The following is an 18,654-nucleotide window of genomic DNA, read 5'->3' on the forward strand; positions in this document are numbered from 1 at the left end:
CCTACAGGCTTTACTTTCATATCTTGTTTTCTAAGTGTCCGAATGTGCGATTTTATATTCCATCTAAATGGCCAGTAGAACAGCACCGTCACAGCCAGTGCCAAACATTCCCATCATAAATAATTTAGTCTGTCATTAAGTTGTAAAACGATGGCAACAAGCTTTTATCCAGCCTAGTTTAAAGCTCCCACGCCCGTCATGAAAATAAGTGGAGCCATTTCTAAATGACTTGTTAAACTGAGACTTTAAGGGCTCAATGCTTAAACTGCGCATTTACTGTATGGATTTGAGAGGTATCGATCTTCTCATGCAGCGATGAATTTATTTTCACAAAATACTGAATTATGTGATGACAGTTGAAATCTGGTTCCATTGTTTTTCTGAATGTGTCTTTTTTTTCTTTTAGCACAAGTTGTCACTTCAATAAAACAGATTTGATTTGTACTGGAAACAGGCTGAAATCGTCTTCCCACACTGACAGGTCTTATCATTTGTCTTCAAAAAACTTATCAACAGCATCATTTGGTAGCTCTTATACAAGAGAATTAATGCAAGCATTATGAGTAGACGCCGCCAGTAAAACTCACATACACAATGCTCTCACAGTAGTTTACAGCCAGGTTGACTCTGCCATCACATGTCCAAGCTCTCACTTGGCACATTAACTGGATGCGAGTATGTCATGTCATGCTGACTGTTATGTGTCTGTTGCAGTGAGGGCGTGACTGCTTTTGCGCACACTTCGAGCTGAGAATGGTGATATTGTACAGCGAGTTCATAGGGTCTCTGACCTCAGAGCGGTCTGCCACAGAACACAGGCGCTTTGTGAGCAGCAACAAAGATGGGTCAGATCGCTCACACTGTCGAACCACTGTGTGGCTTTCGGCAACAAAAACTGCCAGCGCTGACTTGGGAAAATAATATAGACATTTCCATTTGGAACTGTTTAACTTGATCATTTCTTGAAAGGAAAAACTCCCACACAGATCGTTGTGAAAGTCAGACAATAATTATGTTGTTTTTAATTAAGGGTTCATTACTGTGTTGCTTAAACAATAGAAACAAGGTTTAAATGAAGTACAGTCAGTTTGGTAAAATAAATACATAAATATAAAAAATTGTACTTAAAAAATATTAAAAATGTAAGTTTGCTTGTCTTTATAAAGACTTAGTGAAATAAGGCTTGCTGCCATTATCGAAGACCAACATACCACATCGACTGCTGGATGTTTTCTACGTGTAGTAGATGAGGCAGACAGTCATACCGTCAGACCAACACAGAACACCTAAACCCGTCTTCATAGTTTTAGTCTCGTGGCCCACAGATGATTTGATAACTAAGGCCAAATCTGCTCAGTGCTTCAACAGGCATTCAGTGCAATACACGCTTCATAAACATTAATACAGACACAGATTAAAACAGGTGAGGGAGTGTTAAAATGACCAGCTCTTTGGTTCAGCTGGGTGTATCAACAATGCACCATTTTGACCAGATCTGAACAAAACAGCTGTTAAATGTGTCAGGCATTTGAAAAACTTCATCCAAAGTTGAGTGTACACACTAAAACCAAAGGCTAATTTACTTCTTTTGAGCACTTTAAAACCATTCTCAAAATATGTTTAGTCTAGATCTGGCACTGACTTGGCTGTATTGGTGATTTAGGCACAGTGTCTGGTCCATCAGAGGCACAAGGGAGCGAATATGATCTTCACCTTATGGCAAATGTTCACATTTGGGAAGCTGCTATAGCAACTAACAACGCTGCAAGTATCGGACAATGAAACGTTGTGCCAGACTGAAAAACTGCGTGGAAAACAGTGTAAACAACACAATATATGATCAGATTAACTGAAACATATTTGACAGATTTTTTTTGTTTTTCACTAGTTGTTTCATAACAAGCCTACATTATCCAGCAGTTACTTTATCAGCTGCTATACTGTTGGAAAGGGACACGTCATAGTCAGAGGAGGAATTCCATCACCACTGTCCTTGCCAAAGAACCACCATACAGGAGCACTGCCCGTCTAACGCTGTGTCTTACACAAATCAAATGGTGCATGGTGAAACAAGACAGTGTTCCTTCTTTAGAAAAACAAACACACATGAGAGCTCATACATCCTTTTTAGAGGGAGGTTAGGTTGCTGTAACAATAGCTGGGACTCTGATGGTGCTTGAAAGCACCTGACTTTCATCCTCAATCTTATAGGTCACTTCAGGATGAGCGGCGGTAGAGGCTGTGGCAGACAGCTCCACTTGGTCTGTCATGGTGATTGGCTCGTCCTCGTCTACCTGAGATTCAAACTGGTCGAAGGATCGTTCTGCCTCTTCTGACAGCCGGTTTTCCTCCTTCTCTTCCTCCCTCTGACACAGGGACACAGGAAGGAATTCCATCAGCTCGTGACTGAATTCAAAATAAATACAATAAAATACAATAACTGGGACTCAGTACCACAGCATACCTCTTTCTTTATCCTGTAGTATTCATCGATGGCGTACTGATATTTGGCTGATGTAATCCCAAAGAGGGAGGCCATCCTCTCCCCAAGGTAGTCACATGCTGGGAAGTGAGAAGGCAAAATTGGATACAATGGAGCAAAACTTCTGATTATAAAGAATAGCCATTGACTACAACTGAAGATCAGTTTAATTCAGCACAATTAGGAGCAAACAAAATGGCACTCTTATCTTTGTAATACCTCATAGATCTTCTCCTTACAATCCTCTGTTAATGTCATTAAGGTAACAGTTTCAGCGGCATCATTAAGTCATTTTTGTCTAAATTAAAACTTTTCAAGTACAATAGTGACCCTGAATACTCTTAAGAAATATCAATCATAATTTCATATATCGAAAATAAGGTAAGTCTGTTATAAGAGAAAGAAAAAATAACCTTAAATGGTTTGCCTTTTGGTCCAGCAGGGGGCGCTCTGAAAAGTTACGATCAGTTTGATCCTATGTGGCCTTCTGACCTCTCAGTAAACTCAGCAAATTTTTCTATTCAAGTTAGACACATCGCCAAATAACGGAACAATTGCTATTTTTCTACAGAACAGCTGTTCTTCAGCCGTGTAGATCGTGTAGTGCTGTGTGTCCTTCCATGTTGGATGTTGAGTGAGGTTGGGGTTAGGCAGAAAGGGCGAGAAAGGAAGACTGGCACACTTAATGGAATAAATTCATTACGCCACCTAGCCCCATACTGATGGGTACTGGGTTAGGGTCAGGTGATAGATGATCACCGCTGAACGCGCATGTTCAGAAGTCACAGTTTACTGTATCTCACTCTCGTGTATTATTCTGCTTAAATTATTTTGAATTGTGTGAATTATGTGCCAGTGCTTATAGAGGCCTATTTAAACTTGTCTGTAATAAATTTATAAAATACTAAATCATCCCAAAATAGATAATTAATTTATTTGATTTATTAACAATTTGGTGTTTTTGTTTAAAATAATACTAGTATATAACTATGTGCAATATTTTGCAGTTCAGTTCATTGTATGCAGCAGTCTATATATTTATACCATGTGTATATAGATGATAATGTAAATAGCTTTCCCTCATCTTATTTATTTATATTTTAACTTCTTATTTTTATTATTTTCTTGCCATAGCACAGTTGGGTCTGTCGCAGTTCCTTTCCAGTAAACAATCAGACATATTCATTTGTCAGCATGTGACGAATGAATATCCTTGAACTCTTGAATCATATGCAGCTGTAATTACTATCCAGTGTCTGTTTTTTCATTCTTAAAGCTAATGTAGACTCATAGTTCGGTAAAAATATTACTTGCCAAGTAACTCACGAATCTTGCATTGCATTAATGAACAAACCTGAGATGGTGGATGTGGCAGCTCTCCACATGTGGAACCAGACATATGGACCCCATGTCATCTTTGACTACAAGACAAAAAAATACAATGACTGAAACACTTGGATAAAGAGCTACAGCCATGTTGCTGCTGTTGCTGGTCTGATTTGAGGGGTTTCCTCTGCCCTCCTTTAGCTTCTTCTACCCACACCCACAGGCACACGCACACAGAAATCCTTCCACTATTCCTCACCCTCACCGCATCAACCGGAGAGGACAGCAGGTCTTTCCTCTCTGGCTCCTTGTCCTCTCCCTCCTCCTCGTCAGTGCTGTACTCCTCCATGGTCTCGCCACTGGAGAAATGGATGATCCTGCGAGGAGCCTTCTCCCTCTGCTGCTGCTCCTCCTCTCTCTTTTCATGCTCCCCCAGCTCCACACTCTCAAAGTCCTTACTCAGGCCTGGACTTGGAGTCTGGCAAGACATCAGAACAAACACAGACAATGCCCAGCATTATGGGACTTTTGTTGGGGAGCAAATCGATAAGGCCTCAAAGTAGAATAAACACTGTTGCAAGGTGAGGGAGAAAAACATACAAAACTATTTTTATGTCCGGTGTGATATCATGACCAACTAGAACATGAAGACATAGTTGATATACACAGGCTAGACAATGAAAAAAGGCCTGCTTCACTCACACGAATCCTGTTTATGCTGTCAGCAGCTGTCAGTATAGTCTGGAAATGCACTAATTATAACTGGTAATAGACACATTCAATACAGGCAACCAACACCTACTTAACAGCAGGTCTCAAAAAACAACTGCTTGGCATTTAACCCAGTCTTAGAATACACAATACACAAACATAGCACACCTTAAAGAAGTGCCAATATCCACATGGACCAAAGAAACTCAGTTACAAAGTCCAGAAGGTCAACAAAACCTACCCCTGTGATTGTCTGTCTACATGTTTATGTAAACCCTGTTGTAATGAAGTAATTGTTTGACTGTTTGTTATTTAGCTATTTACACACCGGTGCCAAAAAGGATCATTTTGGAAACTGCAAATCAACAATTACTACAAATTTAACTACCCTACTCGCCAAATGTGTTTTACATCTTCCATCAGTTCCGAGAAACACATGACTGAATTTGCATCCGCAACTTATTTCTCGCTGAAGTTGGCAGGGAGAAGATTGTGAAGGAGGAAGTGGAAGGTGCTCAGTTTGATGAGCAGGAGTTCAGTCATCTGAGAATGGAATAGGCCCAAAAACTCTTCAGGGATGTGATTGACTTTACAATTTGTTTTCAGTAGTCATAGTAATGCAAGTTTTTTTTTTTTTTTTTCTTTCCAGGGACTAATATGATAATCTTTAATCCACGGATGATTTGTTCGGATGGGTGTGCGATTAAATTGGCAAGACAAATATAGAGCACTGACAGTTGATTAATATTTATTCATTTGACTGCTGACCATATTTTTTTTTTTTTTAATGAATTTCTTAATTTTTTGGGAGCTGTGATGGTCAATCAACTGTTGACAGAGGCTTTGATTGCTCTGAATTTGCTTCAATGAGCATCCCTTGCCAAACCATATGTATACATATTAATGTTAAGAAGCTTGTGCTTGCTGAAACAGTTCATTCTTTGCTACTCTCAAACGGGGAATTTGTCCATTTAACAGCTACCTCTGACAGCTGTGCAGGCAGGATCTGATCTCTAATCCACTGGCTCTTAACACACCTTGCTGTGTGTGTGTGATTGCCATGGCAACAGGATCATTTGACTGTGAAAATGCCTTTCAAATGTCAGGGTCGCGGTCGACCACGTAGGCCAGTTACTGCGCAACTAGTCGTCCATTTTCAGCAGGTGGCAGTGGAATGAAGAGTCTGTCATTCCCGAAGCAGGTAAAGCTCACCAAGCAGAGGGCTGACGTCTGCGTATTCCAGCTTGGTGCCGTTTCTAAAAATCAGTTCTGGCGAATCTGCGACCGTTGACGTGAGGAGGTGGAAGGCGACACGGCCAAAGAGCATCGTTTCTCACGCCTACTGGGAGATTACTGAGATTAAAACAAATAAACACACAGAGAAAGCTGTTTACCGACCTGCTCCACGGCCATGTCCTGTCCCACGGACACATTGACGTTGGTGAGATAAAGGGAGATATCGGCCATTGCTGCTCTCCTCTCCGCGTCTGAGGATGCTGCGCCCACAGCAGCGTCTGCTCCGCATTGGACACACCCGGAAGTGGATGGCCGTACGTGACGTGACGTCAGGTCCACAGGAGAACGCGCGACGCTCGGAGACCGCCGCAGAGCTCCACGTTTCACTTAGTATGCTATTATTATTATTGTTATTGTTGTTATTATTATTATCTGTTTTATTAGCTGTTTAATTCTTTTGCACAGACATGCCAATGATTTCACTCTATTGTTACGTGTCACTCTAATATGGCATCTTAAATGCCAGGCCAATGTTAAGCTGTAAGGTCACTTGGCTGTTTGGTAAATCTTCAGGTTAACCCCGTTTCCTTTACATTACTGTCTTTGTAACTGTTGTTGTATTTATGCTTTTATGTAAAGCAATGGACCATTCAAAAAAAGAGAATGAAAAGTGCTATAGGCTCTTTAGCATTTCAAATTATAATACTATTCTCCATTCATTCACTATATTGAGTTACGTTGTATGTATATTGTCTATTTCATCTAAAAGAGCTTATTTTTATTTTGTTTGTTTTTTAATTTTGTTTTACTGCCTCTTTTTCAACAGTAAAATATTAGCGATAGTCATTTTTATGCATTTTACTTCCCAAACATTGACGACAAGATTGGAATTTATGCCTTTTTAACGTGCCACAGCAGGAGAGGTGGCTGAGTTACATTTAGCTGCTTCAGTTTTACAGCCCTGGTAGTCCACATGCTGGCTCACTGTCACAGTTTAATGTGCCACTCAAAACAGAACAGAGCCATCGTTAATATTATTATTAATAACATCTGTGCGTATCTGACTATGACAAGTAAAAAATGTCTGCTGTGAAAAAGGCCTGTGATCCAAACTTGTAAACTTTGTGAATTACCACCCAGGATCCAGGATCACAAAGCTGCTGCAGTACTGTAGTAAACCTGATTGAAACCTTCTGAGGAGGGAAACATTATACTAAGAAAGTGTTTGGAAATTGATGTAAATCCACATCTCAGCACAGATGAAATAGTGAATGGTCTAAGCACTGACTCGGGGGCCCAGAGACTCAGGAGACTTCAGAATTTGTTTAAGTTGATATTATTAACATTTTTTATCCTAGGTTTAGAGCTCAGTCTGAAGTGGAGATTTAGATTTTTTTTTATCTTAATCCTTGAATCTGCTGATGGGAAGTCTGATACTGATTTATTGTTTGGCCAATGGTATCAGCTCTTGAGTGGTGGAATGGAATAGTGAATGCATTTACTCAATGTACAATACTTCATCTTTTTTCAAGTGCTTGTACTTTGTAGTTTCATTTTATGCAACTTTATTCTCCATTTAAACTCTAATTATATGAAGCTAATTAAGTGTTGTTTTCTTTAAAAAAGTAAGTTTCCAGTCTTAGAAATATTTACAACTCCTTGCAACAAAGATCAGCTATTTTCAATGATGCAGCAATGCGTATTTCACCTTTTTTGTAATTTGTGCCTCAACAATAACATTCTTTTACACATTATAACATTTTTCTAAATAAGTTAGAAAAATTTAAATAAGTTAAAAACCAGTGAAAATACTCTCAATGCTGTTTAACACAACGCTTTAGAACTGCATTATTGAGTCAAATGTCTCAATAATGATCATTTTCTATGATATGAAAAGGTCCACTTGCCTTAATTGCAACAACACAAGAATTTTTTGTGAAGCTAATTTTTGTGCCTTTACTTGACTCATTTGAACATAGGACTTTTACTTGCAGTGGACTACTACTATAAGGAGGTCTTGCTTCTTTCTAGAAGTGAAGAATCTGTATTTCTTCCCTGCAGCTCTCTTTGAATCAGCTTGTCCCAGCCGCACTACCATTTTCACCACTAGATGTCAGTAAAGCTCCACTTGACCCTGACTTGTCTGAGGGAGCTGAGTTTCTCTGAATGGGCAGTGAATTAGTTGCTGGGCCTCATTTTTACAAATCACCAACAGGAACCCGTATATCTGCACATTAAACAATCAATCAGCCTGTTTAGATACTTTCTCTCAACTTGGAGAGCTGCAAAGCAACTTCCACTGGGAAAATTTACTGGAGGCTACAAAACCAAGGAACTCACTCTCAGACCAATGATGTCACCAAAAGGAAAAGCTGGAGTCTAACATAAAAAATGCATGTCAGCCTCATTTTGTGACTCCACACAAATGTTTGCTTGAGGTGCATAAGGAAATGAACTACATTTTTAAAGAGCTTGGGAGCCAAAATATGCTTCCTCATTTCCAGAAGATCCATGGATTCTTCCATGCTTAGCTTCTCTCAGCACCATTCTCCGTTTTGTGCAGATATTAAATTAGTGCTATCAAAGGATCCATAGTTCACCTCTGCTCACATAGTTTGTTTGGATTACCCTAAATCAGAAATTGTTTTGCAATTTTTCATTGGTTCAGCCTTATTTCCCATTAACAACTGACAGCGGCATTTAAGCAGACTATTTGTAATCAGTCATGCAATTGCTCAGGTCAGCTGCTTATTGGAGAAAACATTATCAATCTTGAGCTGTCAGAAATTATGGATTTCCCAAAAGGGTAAATCACAACCAATGGGATGCATCTGTTGTGTCTTAGTAAAGGTTTTAGTTGTATGATGTTGCAAGTAAATGGACTTTGAGAAACTGCAGGCCCCAAAATCTGTTATAGTATTAACTTTGTGTGTGTGTGTGTGTGTGTGTGTGTGTGTGTAGCAGTGAAAATGTTATTTCGATCACAAAATACATATCAAATAATAACATAACAGTAATAATAAAACCAATGGCATTCAAGGGGAGCACAGCAGCATGGTGGTTAGCGCTGTTGCCCCACAATTAGAAGGTTGCAGGTTTGGTTCCTGGCCTGGGGCCTTTCTGTGCTAAATACCCTGTAGGTCTGAGTGTGACTGCTTTATTATCTCTGTATATTGGCCCTGCAATAGACTGGCGAGGGGTAGAGCACCCTGTCCCCTGCCCCTAGCCTAATGTGAGCTGGGATTGGCTCCAGCAGCCCTTGCAACCCAGAATGAATGAATGGCATTCAAATATGGAAGTAATTTTTAATGATAGAAAACTACAAAGGGATAATCTGGGAGGTGTTTGGACAGAAGTAGTTTATTCAGAGATTGACAGTACATTTTTTGATTGGATTCTCACCTTACATTTCCCTTTCCAGGATTCATTTGAAAGTCCCCGCTGCTGTTTCATGCAGATCTTATTTGATTGGCACATTCTCTAGCCCTGATGGGAAGCTGAAACAAGAGGGTAAACAGTCGATGATTTGATTCAACTGCACCAAATAAGGTGGAAAAAGCAACAAGACCGGTGCCAGGTTTCTGGATGTGTTCTCCTTTTCTGGCCTTGGGAGAAAATCATTTGTGTTTAAATATGAACCCCCCTATTTAACTTCCCAGACTGGATAAGAGCATATTTATGAAATCAGTTCCAATATCATGGCTTTCAAGTGATGGAATGGGTGCAGTTATTAGGATCACACATAGCTATTACTCCTAAATCTTGAGCAAAGTTTATTCAGGTGCCCCATGCAAGCTCTGTGGACTGTAGAAATGGTGCTTGTGCAGGAGAAAATGACTTCTCTGCACTCTACAGGTTGTATTTTGTGTTCACATGTAGTTCAATACAATATGTGTTTCTGCCTCATGCCAAAGAGAAGACTCAACATGCTTTTCACGATGGCATCCATATTATGGTATGTTCCCTTCCAGCAATGCCCCTTTTACACCTCCAGTGATATGAGCTCTGCTGTCAACATGAATCATTCCTCCCACTGGCCCATTGCTTCCAGTTAAAGGTCTGTGTTGTCTCACACTTTTTTTTTTTTCCCCGAGACTCTAGTGTCATTAAATACTCTGCAAAATAACAAAAACTAACACAATATAATGTAAATTTCCTATGGCTGCAGAGCTGCTTCCATCACTGCATTGACCCTTGATTTTTCTTCACAAATGAAAGTCATTAGTCAGAGTGAATCAGACTTTTTCATTTTTTCCAACTTGCCTCAGCTCCTGACAGTTTGACACTTTCCCAAATGTCTTAGCACTTACATTACATGTCCAAGAGCGATTGTGCTCTCTCTGTGCTTTGGCTCAAGGTTAGTCACGCTGAACGGCTGCAAATGTGAATGATGTTAGTCATACAGTTAATTTACTCTCACCAACTGATGCAACTCTAATCACACACAGTTATATTTTAAATAAATCTTCTTTATCCATGTCAAAGACTTATGAGACTGACTCATAAACTTCTTTCTTGGCTATCCTATCCTTACATGCAAAAAGCTTAACTGCACAGACCTGCAATGTGGTGCCCATTTCTGGACTTAAGATTAGTTTTGCTGCGCCTGTAAAGATTTACTCTTCTACAAAAGCAGCAGATTTAACATTTACCAAAAGCAAGCTTCTCATCATTAGCTGGCACCCAGTGGACGTTATTTTCTGGTATATATGATCAGCTACAGCTAGCTAACTAACCAATTTACCACAAACTCATCAAGTCTATAAAAAACAATTAATGATTCCTGTTAAAATGGGACTTTTTAATTAGATTTTTTATTTTCTTTTTATTGGTCTTAAAATAATTTAAGATGTTACATGATTTTGTGATGTAGTGCTGAGAGACAGCGGTAAAAGGTCTTAATAAAGCTATATATATATATACATATGTATAAACATTCTGTCTACTGCAGTGTAAAGGATTTGAATCAAGTTGCACTTCTGAATCAAAACAGAGTTGGTTCACTGGATAGAAGAGGTTAAAAATCCTCTTTTATATTGGAGGATATGAAATATTTTTTCAATCCAGCGGGTTTGAAGAATCTCTGAAGAACCTCCCAGGGTTTTTCAAACATTGTTAATGTTCTTTTCACAAAAGTTATGATTGCCTGTAACTTGTATGCATTGCAGCAAAGGCTAATGCATAAAAGGCGCAATTGAGGGTTATATCAACATCCTCATCAGCCGATGACCCATGCAGACATGGAAATATAAGGAACAACATTGTTCTTGTACTGCGGCGTAAAGATTTTAGCCTGAATGTAAGAAGTATTCCTGTGTGGCTGCTTGCGTTCGTACTTCTTTTCAAACCATATGTTTTCACTTTCACTAACTGATGTGCATGGTTATTGTCACACCATCTCAGATTGTTGGCTTGGGTATGTGCAGCTTAAACCTCAGAGCAATTAAAGTTGGTCTAAATAGCATTTAGGATTGGCTTCCTCACAGTTGGGAAATAGAAAAACACATGAAGTCACCTTCATATCTACAGTGTGGGGAACTTTTCATTCGCTGGTCTCTCGTGTTTCTGGTTTTGCCTCAAAAATGGCAATATACTTCTCTCAATACTTTTATATTAACACAAGATTGGCATTCAAATAAAAGACGCCTGAGACATTTCAAATTGAGGGATCAAATATGAATTAAAATCTTTTAAAGCATCATATTCGACTCAAATATGATGACCAGAAGGAGCTTTCAAGGTAAGAACAGACGGGCACGACTTTCTGTACTATAGCAGCACAAAGGAAATGAGATGGCATCTCTTCAGCACAGAGAGTGGGGGCGAGAATATTAAATACTATTTCACTGGATATTTGGACACCATCTGCGCTGATAAAAGACTTTCATTGCTTACACTGCTTTTGGGTGGATTTTGCGATCAGTGTAACCATGACAGAATGAAAGGCCAGAAAAAGGCTTTGTATGCTCTTTGTAGTTTGGTGGCATGTGTGCTGTGACGAATACATTTCAGTGGTTAATCATGCAAAATGATAATTATGCATACATACAAACAGACTACCATTGGTGGTTGTATCTGAAGTGTGTTTCAACAGCACACCTCACTGAGCGTACATGTAGCAACAGGTATGTGTGTTTGTATTCATTAACAGAAAAAAAAAAAAAGAAACCTGAGTCTGGTCCAATGTGTATCCTAATCACTGCCTCTGACTCTCCAAGGTGTCTGTCTGCTCTTATCAACACACCCTTTGCAGGAAAATCTGCCTGTCACAGAAATTCATTTTCCTGTATTTTCATTCAGAATGTGGACATCAAAACTTCCAGTTAACTCAGGACCTCCGTGTTTGTATGGCCATATTAAAGTAGCTCATTACAACTGAATCAACAGAGCAGCAGGGCAAGGACATAATAACGTTGCTTCCAAGAAGAGAAAGCCATTTACCCAGAGCAAGAAAAATATGCGACTGTTGGCACTCATTAACATGCGATTTGAAGTGGAGACATATTCATCCCCTTGAAAGTTTCCCAGGTTCAAATACCTTGACTCAAAATAGATCTTTGAGTTGAGACTTAAATCCTTTTTTTCCGCACCCTCAGGGCTAAACGAACTTCTGCTATCTCCATAGTTTTCAATTCGTTTGTCTGCCATTGTTCACTCTGGTGTTTCTGATCATTTTAATTTCCACGCAGGCTAGATGAACACAGATACATTTTCTGTGAATACAACTGTTCAGCTCCTGAAAACGATCTCAATCCAGTCCAGCACACTTGATATTGCATTTAAGTGACCATTTGCCTGCATTGGGAACATGTAAACCAGTTGAAGCAGGAAGTTGATTGTCTGCTCTACAATAGTTAGTTTCAGGAAAGGCAATTGTAGCATTAAAATGCGGAACTCAATTGCACAACGGCTGCTTGGAAAGACAATATGGTCAGCAATGTGTAATATGCTGACGTCCTCACTGGTAACTTAGGCTGGTAAGACCCAGGCTGGAAGCAACTACGGGTGTCTGGGTCATTGTTTCAGAAGGCTCTGGTTTTGCTTGGCCAGACTAAAATGCAGCCCTGTCTCATGTCTCAGTTTTACGTGCTTCAGGACTCTGGAGTTGTGTGGATGGCTGGCCCAAACGTAGCAAAACAGACACATTTTAAAAGTAGCGCATAGTTGTGTTGACTTAGCCCAACTCTGTCATTGGTTCTCCAGCTAAAGGCTGCTCCGCCCTATACACACACCTGTTCCTATTTACCCAGTCATCCTGTTTCCACTTCACTGCTTGTCAGATTGTGTTTGTCCTCATCACTAAGCTATCCAGACTTTAGTTTGTGTACCTGCCTGATTTCTGATTGCTTGTCTGTTTGCTCTCCACGCTATAGTTCTACCTGACATCCCTTGTACTGCCGCCTGTCTGGTTTGTTTGTGACAGCTGCAATATATACATAAACATCAAACACTTTTTGAAATAATTTCCAGGTTTTAGTACAGATATAATAGTGGAAACCCCATAAAATAAAACAGTTTGTAAACTTTGTGTGCCCTTATACAATCAGCTAACTGTACTACAATTGAGAAAGTTAGTCGTGACTGAATATATATGCACAGTAAAAACTGGTTAATAGATTTTATTAATGCTATTCTGTAAAGTTAAAGGAAAACACTCCTGAATAAATATGTGGAAAAACAGCATATTCAGGTTTTGTATCAGGAGGAAAAGGCATAAATGACTGATGAGGGAGGGTTCATTGTTGGGGCACAGATGGCAGGAGCTCCAGACTGAGCTCAGTAGGAACTGTGACCAAAGAAACATTTGAAGTCAAATTGAAGGGAAAGGCGTCAGTAAATAGGGTTGACTGCACTCTTGTGATGAGAGTGATGCCCTTGCCGTAGTGTGCCATGTAAGAAAAATAAAAGAGCAAGTCTTCCTCAGGTGACTCAGAATGTCAATGCAGAACGTGATCAGACTGTGGCAGCGAGAAAAGTCTGCTGCCAATTACACAGAGAGGGATATTATAGAAGGTTTGCAGGGCATTAACATCCCATTACAAAGATGAATGCACGACAGTGATGCCAAAACCAAAGGGGGCCATCGGCAGAGATGTAGCAAAAAAGAGATGCGATCAGAGTCATCCTTCACTATAGCCTCAACAAGTGGAGGAGTGGATGCGTGGTGTCAGATGAAGAGAAGGCTACAGGCCTCAGTGCCTGACCCCTGCAGTGACGGGAACCGCTGGCTCTCTAATACTTAGGTCTACTTGTCCCTTAGAGGCAGGGGTCACTGCAAATTGGAACAAATTTATCCTGAGAGATGATGAATCATTTCTATCCAGATACTGGTGGTCTCTTCTGGGATGACGGTGTCCTAATCTATAGGGTGCCAGGTTGGTTTGATGAGCATGAAAGTTGTGCGAGTTACCTGCTGTGGCTTTCACAGTCCACCCAGTCCATCTAGGATTCTAGATTTTGAATTGACGCTATGGCTAAGTGTGCGCCATTGCTATCAACTGTAATCAATCCATCAATCAACAGATTCATTAAAAGTGAAAAATACCACCGTGCAGCATGGCACTAATGCACTCTGAGACTTGCAAAGCCTTTCATATGCATGTATATTATCGTGGATATTTGTTTGGCTATGGAAATATGAAATCTGGCCTTCTTACCCAGTATGTCAATATTTGGATTACCGTACTGCCTCTGTATGCTTATGAACTGTGTGAAGAGGGGAAAAAAAGAGAGGGATACTGAGGGAGATTCACAGAGCTCTCACTGCTCTGGTTTCTGACATCTGCAGCTTCTGAGCTCTTCACAAATCAGAACAGGCTGTATCTTCTTCCTCAGACAGGTTGGAAGACGACTCAGTTGTCAGAATATCTATCAGTAAAATATACACACACGCACACACATGCACAAAAACAGACACACACACCTCTGACATTAAGATGAATGGCACACATCAGTGTTTCCATCTTGGGCTTGCTACGGGGCCCTACAGAAGGGCCTGCGTTACAAAGAGAAGCCAAGTTCTCCCTCACATTGTTCTGTCACGACCATAAAAATGACTTATAATAATTTATATGATGTGACTGTGCTTAAAGGAGGAGTTCTGCTGCGTGCTGGAAATTTGGCGTGGAGCGCAGATGAGAAAATGGGAGCGGAAACTCAAAGCAGGTGAAAGCAGCTTTACACCAGAAGTGGCTGTTTTATGAGTTGTGCCCTGAAGTCAGCATCCAAGGCTAGACTGCTGTCGTCTGCTGACATCTTTGAGATGCCGGGGAGTGTGTCTGAACAGAAGGCAGAACACAGCACTCACACACACATACCTATACAAAATCTGAGGATTATCTTCATTTCAGATCCCCACAGACCTTAATACCCATGAACCTATGATGAGTGATTGGCAAATAAAAGAGCAACCTGAAAGGACGGACAGAATATATGCTTTGAGGATATGCTTTGGTTTAGCTGATTTTACAGCTGATAATTCAGCTGTCAGATTTTTTCATAGTGATGCCAAAGATTTGGACTCTCATTAGAGCAAAGCTTCACTCTCTCTTAAGTGATAGATGTTTCATTAACACTGCAAATTTGGTTAAATCGTGATTCTTTAAACAAATCTTACTGGTTTAAATTTTTTCTAACATATTGATATTGTAGATATTAAAAACATTTAAGGCATGAGTGAACAATTAGACTGCCTTAAATTATTCATTATTAGTTTTCATTTATTTGTTAAGTTAAGTTTGCTAATTTATGAAAGCAACATTCTTCCTTCAAATTTAAACTTCTAAATAATGAATAACAGATCCAATCAGATCTAGAGACTCAACTTCTATTTTTATATATAAACGGTTCATTTAGCTCCAGTAACCTCTGCATGCAAGAGCATCTCCAGTGAGATTTTTCCCTAAACTGAACTACACTTTGGCAAATATCTTGACAATAGAAAAACCTGGGGTTTTGGGAGGATACAAACAAAGACCACAGAGTTCAAGGGCCCCAAATTGGAGCCAGAGAGATGTTTCTGTCAGTGACCAACCACAGAAGCACATTTAACCGTGTCATTTTGCGATCCTGCCCCCATGAGATGGATGGCTAGTGGTGAACCTCAGAGGAAGCTGCGATATTTATGTGCATGCGCGTGTATGTGCTCTGGAACACCAAACGCCTTTGTCAGCCCGTTGATGCTTCTGAGCACGTGTGGCAGTGTACAAATGAAATGTTTGGGCACGCCGTGATTCCTCTGGAGGCAGGATGCCGTTTCCACATCCTTCTCTGTCTATAATTAGCCGCCCTGATAAAACACCGGTTTGCTGGTGCTTGCAGGATCAAACATTGATGAGCAGGCAGCTCTCTTCACAGAACACTGCAGATGCCAGGTGGCCGTCCTTGAGTTGAGTGCTGGGCTGTATGCAGTGTGCATCTGGAGGGCAATTAATCAGAAAAAGCAATTGTAATATTATATGATGATACTCCTGCAATCGCAATTACTACAGACAGAGTCCTTGTGATTTGATGGAAGCTTTGATTTGTGATATTAAGGAGATTTGTACTTTTGGTGTCTCAGATCAGTCAGTTTAATTCCTTCCACCTCCTCTTGATACGTACAGACACATGGTCACTCTTGCCTGCACACACAAACACAAAGACTCTGTTCTCATCACCTGCAGGTCAGGGTTTATGCGAAAAAAGTTTTCACTCCTTTTTGCTGGGAGCATATTAATCCAAAATCTTGAAGCGATCAGGGTGTGACCTTTTTCTGAGCTTGGAATATTTATTTTATTCCACGTGAGATTTATTCTTAAAAAAACAGATGGCATATGTGTACTGTGGCTCATAGTGGTACAGAGAACAATCCTTTAGCTTCCTCATTAAAAACAGATGGTAAAACCAATGTGCCCAATATTTTCTCACATCTGGAGGTGAATGGAAAATATCGTGGTGCTCAAGTCCATCAGCAGGGACAAAGCTGTTCGCTCATGCTCACGCAGTAATAACTGTTCATTTAGCAGTGATTCATTCAAGTGTGAATGGCTGTATGTTCTAAGCACACTAGTGGCGTAGGCTATCATCAAATCAAAATCAAATTAGGTGCAACGTTTCAGTTTTGAACACTTTACCTCTAAAATAAGACACTTCCAGCATAATTCTGTGCAGTTCCTTAGTGACTGAATATGAGGCAGCTCTCTCTGGGTAGAACCGAAGCCATTTTGTGCAAAAAAGGTAGAAGTGTGCCAGCAGTAGGGGGTTGCATAGACTTTGCCCCCTGATTACGCTAGATTATTACATAGAGAAGGTGCTCTCATGTAACTTCCATCCAGAAAGACTGAACAAAGATTTGGATCTTTCTCACTAAGGAGGTATGAGTTGCTCCCTAGTCTAGTTTACATTTTTTGAATTTTGTCCGAAAAAATGTTCTGAAAATGTCAAAATTCAAGTCTGAAGATCGTTGGACAAATCGTTTTTAGTTTCACTTCTGCAACAGATTCACGGCAATGTCAAACATCTTTGTTCCAGTTTTGCTTCCTTTTTCTGTTACACAACTTTTGCTTCAAACTGTCATTGAGGCAGCGTTGCAATGACAATGAAACTCATTTATAATGTGTGGTGGCCAACTGGGCTGAAAGCTGCTGTGCTAAATTCACACTTTTGGCTTTGTGTGTCAGACACTTTTGTGATAAAGACAAACACTCACTGTAAACTGTCTTTAAAGAGGCAGCACTTTGCTTACACTTTGAAATACTGTCTACTGCACCAACACAAATGGTGAAAAGGAGGTTGTAATTGGCCATTATGGAACTATAATGGCTGTCATGTCAGCCCTTTACAATGGGCTGGTTCTTTTTATCCTTTACCTCCTGACTCCGCCTCTCCGGAGCAGGCTACTCTATCTTAACAAGGCAAATTGATGGGAAAAGGGAGGAGTAAGACGCTGACAGAAAAGAGTCAAATGAGAAGAAGTTGCTAATCTGACATAATCAGACTGGCAGCATGTCCATGGACTTCAGGGTCAAGGAACAGCCTCATGTGGGCTGCATGAATGGCAAAAGGGGAGCGAGGGGCCAATATTTCAGGATATGAGAGCGTGAGGGAGGTGAGAGGTGAGGAAGAAGATGGGGATCGGGGGCAGGATAGGGCAGAGGTGGAGGTAGACCAGAGGGAGTGAGCTCAGAGAGCCATGAGGTTTATGGCTGAAAGTGGGAGGCTGTTGATTGTTTTTCCATGCCAGCTTGCATAATATAAGATAGTTCAGATCTCTTACTTTTAAAGCACAAATCGAGAATTGGTGAGTTGTGTACATTTTCTTTTTAGACTGAGTGCATTTATACACATATATATTTATTTTTCGTACTCTGAATATGTTCACAACTCTACAAAGCATTTTGTTTTTTTACTTCGATTTTTTGATTGTTCGGGCAGTGGCTAGTTTTCCTTCCTCTCAGATTTTTGGCTGCAATAGGAAACTCTAAAAGCTCACAGTATGGCCCCTGTCCAAAATCCAAGGGCAGACAGGTAGCAGCTCAAAGGTGAACATCATTAGATTCCGCAGCTAAAGAGCAAGATAACCCCTCCGGTTGTTGGTGGAGACCAAAGCAAAGCTGGAACAGAGTAAACATAAATTTGTCCAGTACCAAGTATGAAGGACTAGTGAATTAATTCAGTGAGCAATGGTTGATAAAGTTGAATGTTTTTTTTTTGTCCATTTAGGCCACAAATTACTTACACAAAGAAAGAACCTTTGTGTGGCAAGTGGTCAAAGGTTGCGAAAGTAAACTCAAAGATCGCAAACAGGATTCTGGATTTTTTCTGAGGCAACAGATGGTAGGCTCAAAATTTTGTGTCAATGGCATGAGCCCATAAACCAAAGATGCCTTGTGTCAACAGTCCAGACAAGTGGTGGTGGT

General features: G+C 40.2%; 1 protein-coding gene across 2 annotated transcripts; it reads right to left on the bottom strand.

The window, feature by feature from the left end:
- Positions 1-1,007: 1,007 nt before the first annotated feature.
- Positions 1,008-6,042, bottom strand: LOC115037918 (protein FAM177A1-like). 2 transcript variants are annotated; one of them, XM_029496701.1, is made up of 5 exons: positions 5,918-6,042; positions 4,074-4,286; positions 3,837-3,903; positions 2,465-2,562; positions 1,008-2,366 (listed from the first exon to the last, which is right to left on the bottom strand). In XM_029496701.1, the coding sequence occupies exons 1-5, from the start codon at positions 5,984-5,986 to the stop codon at positions 2,139-2,141; spliced, it is 675 nt and encodes a 224-aa protein (XP_029352561.1). In that variant the 5' UTR covers positions 5,987-6,042; the 3' UTR covers positions 1,008-2,138. The 2 variants fall into 2 exon arrangements, with proteins under 2 accessions (XP_029352561.1, XP_029352560.1); XM_029496700.1 differs by having other exon boundaries at positions 4,068-4,286.
- Positions 6,043-18,654: the final 12,612 nt, after the last annotated feature.

The sequence above is a fragment of the Echeneis naucrates genome, chromosome 24 (assembly GCF_900963305.1).
Source record: "Echeneis naucrates chromosome 24, fEcheNa1.1, whole genome shotgun sequence".
Lineage (NCBI taxonomy): Eukaryota > Metazoa > Chordata > Actinopteri > Carangiformes > Echeneidae > Echeneis > Echeneis naucrates.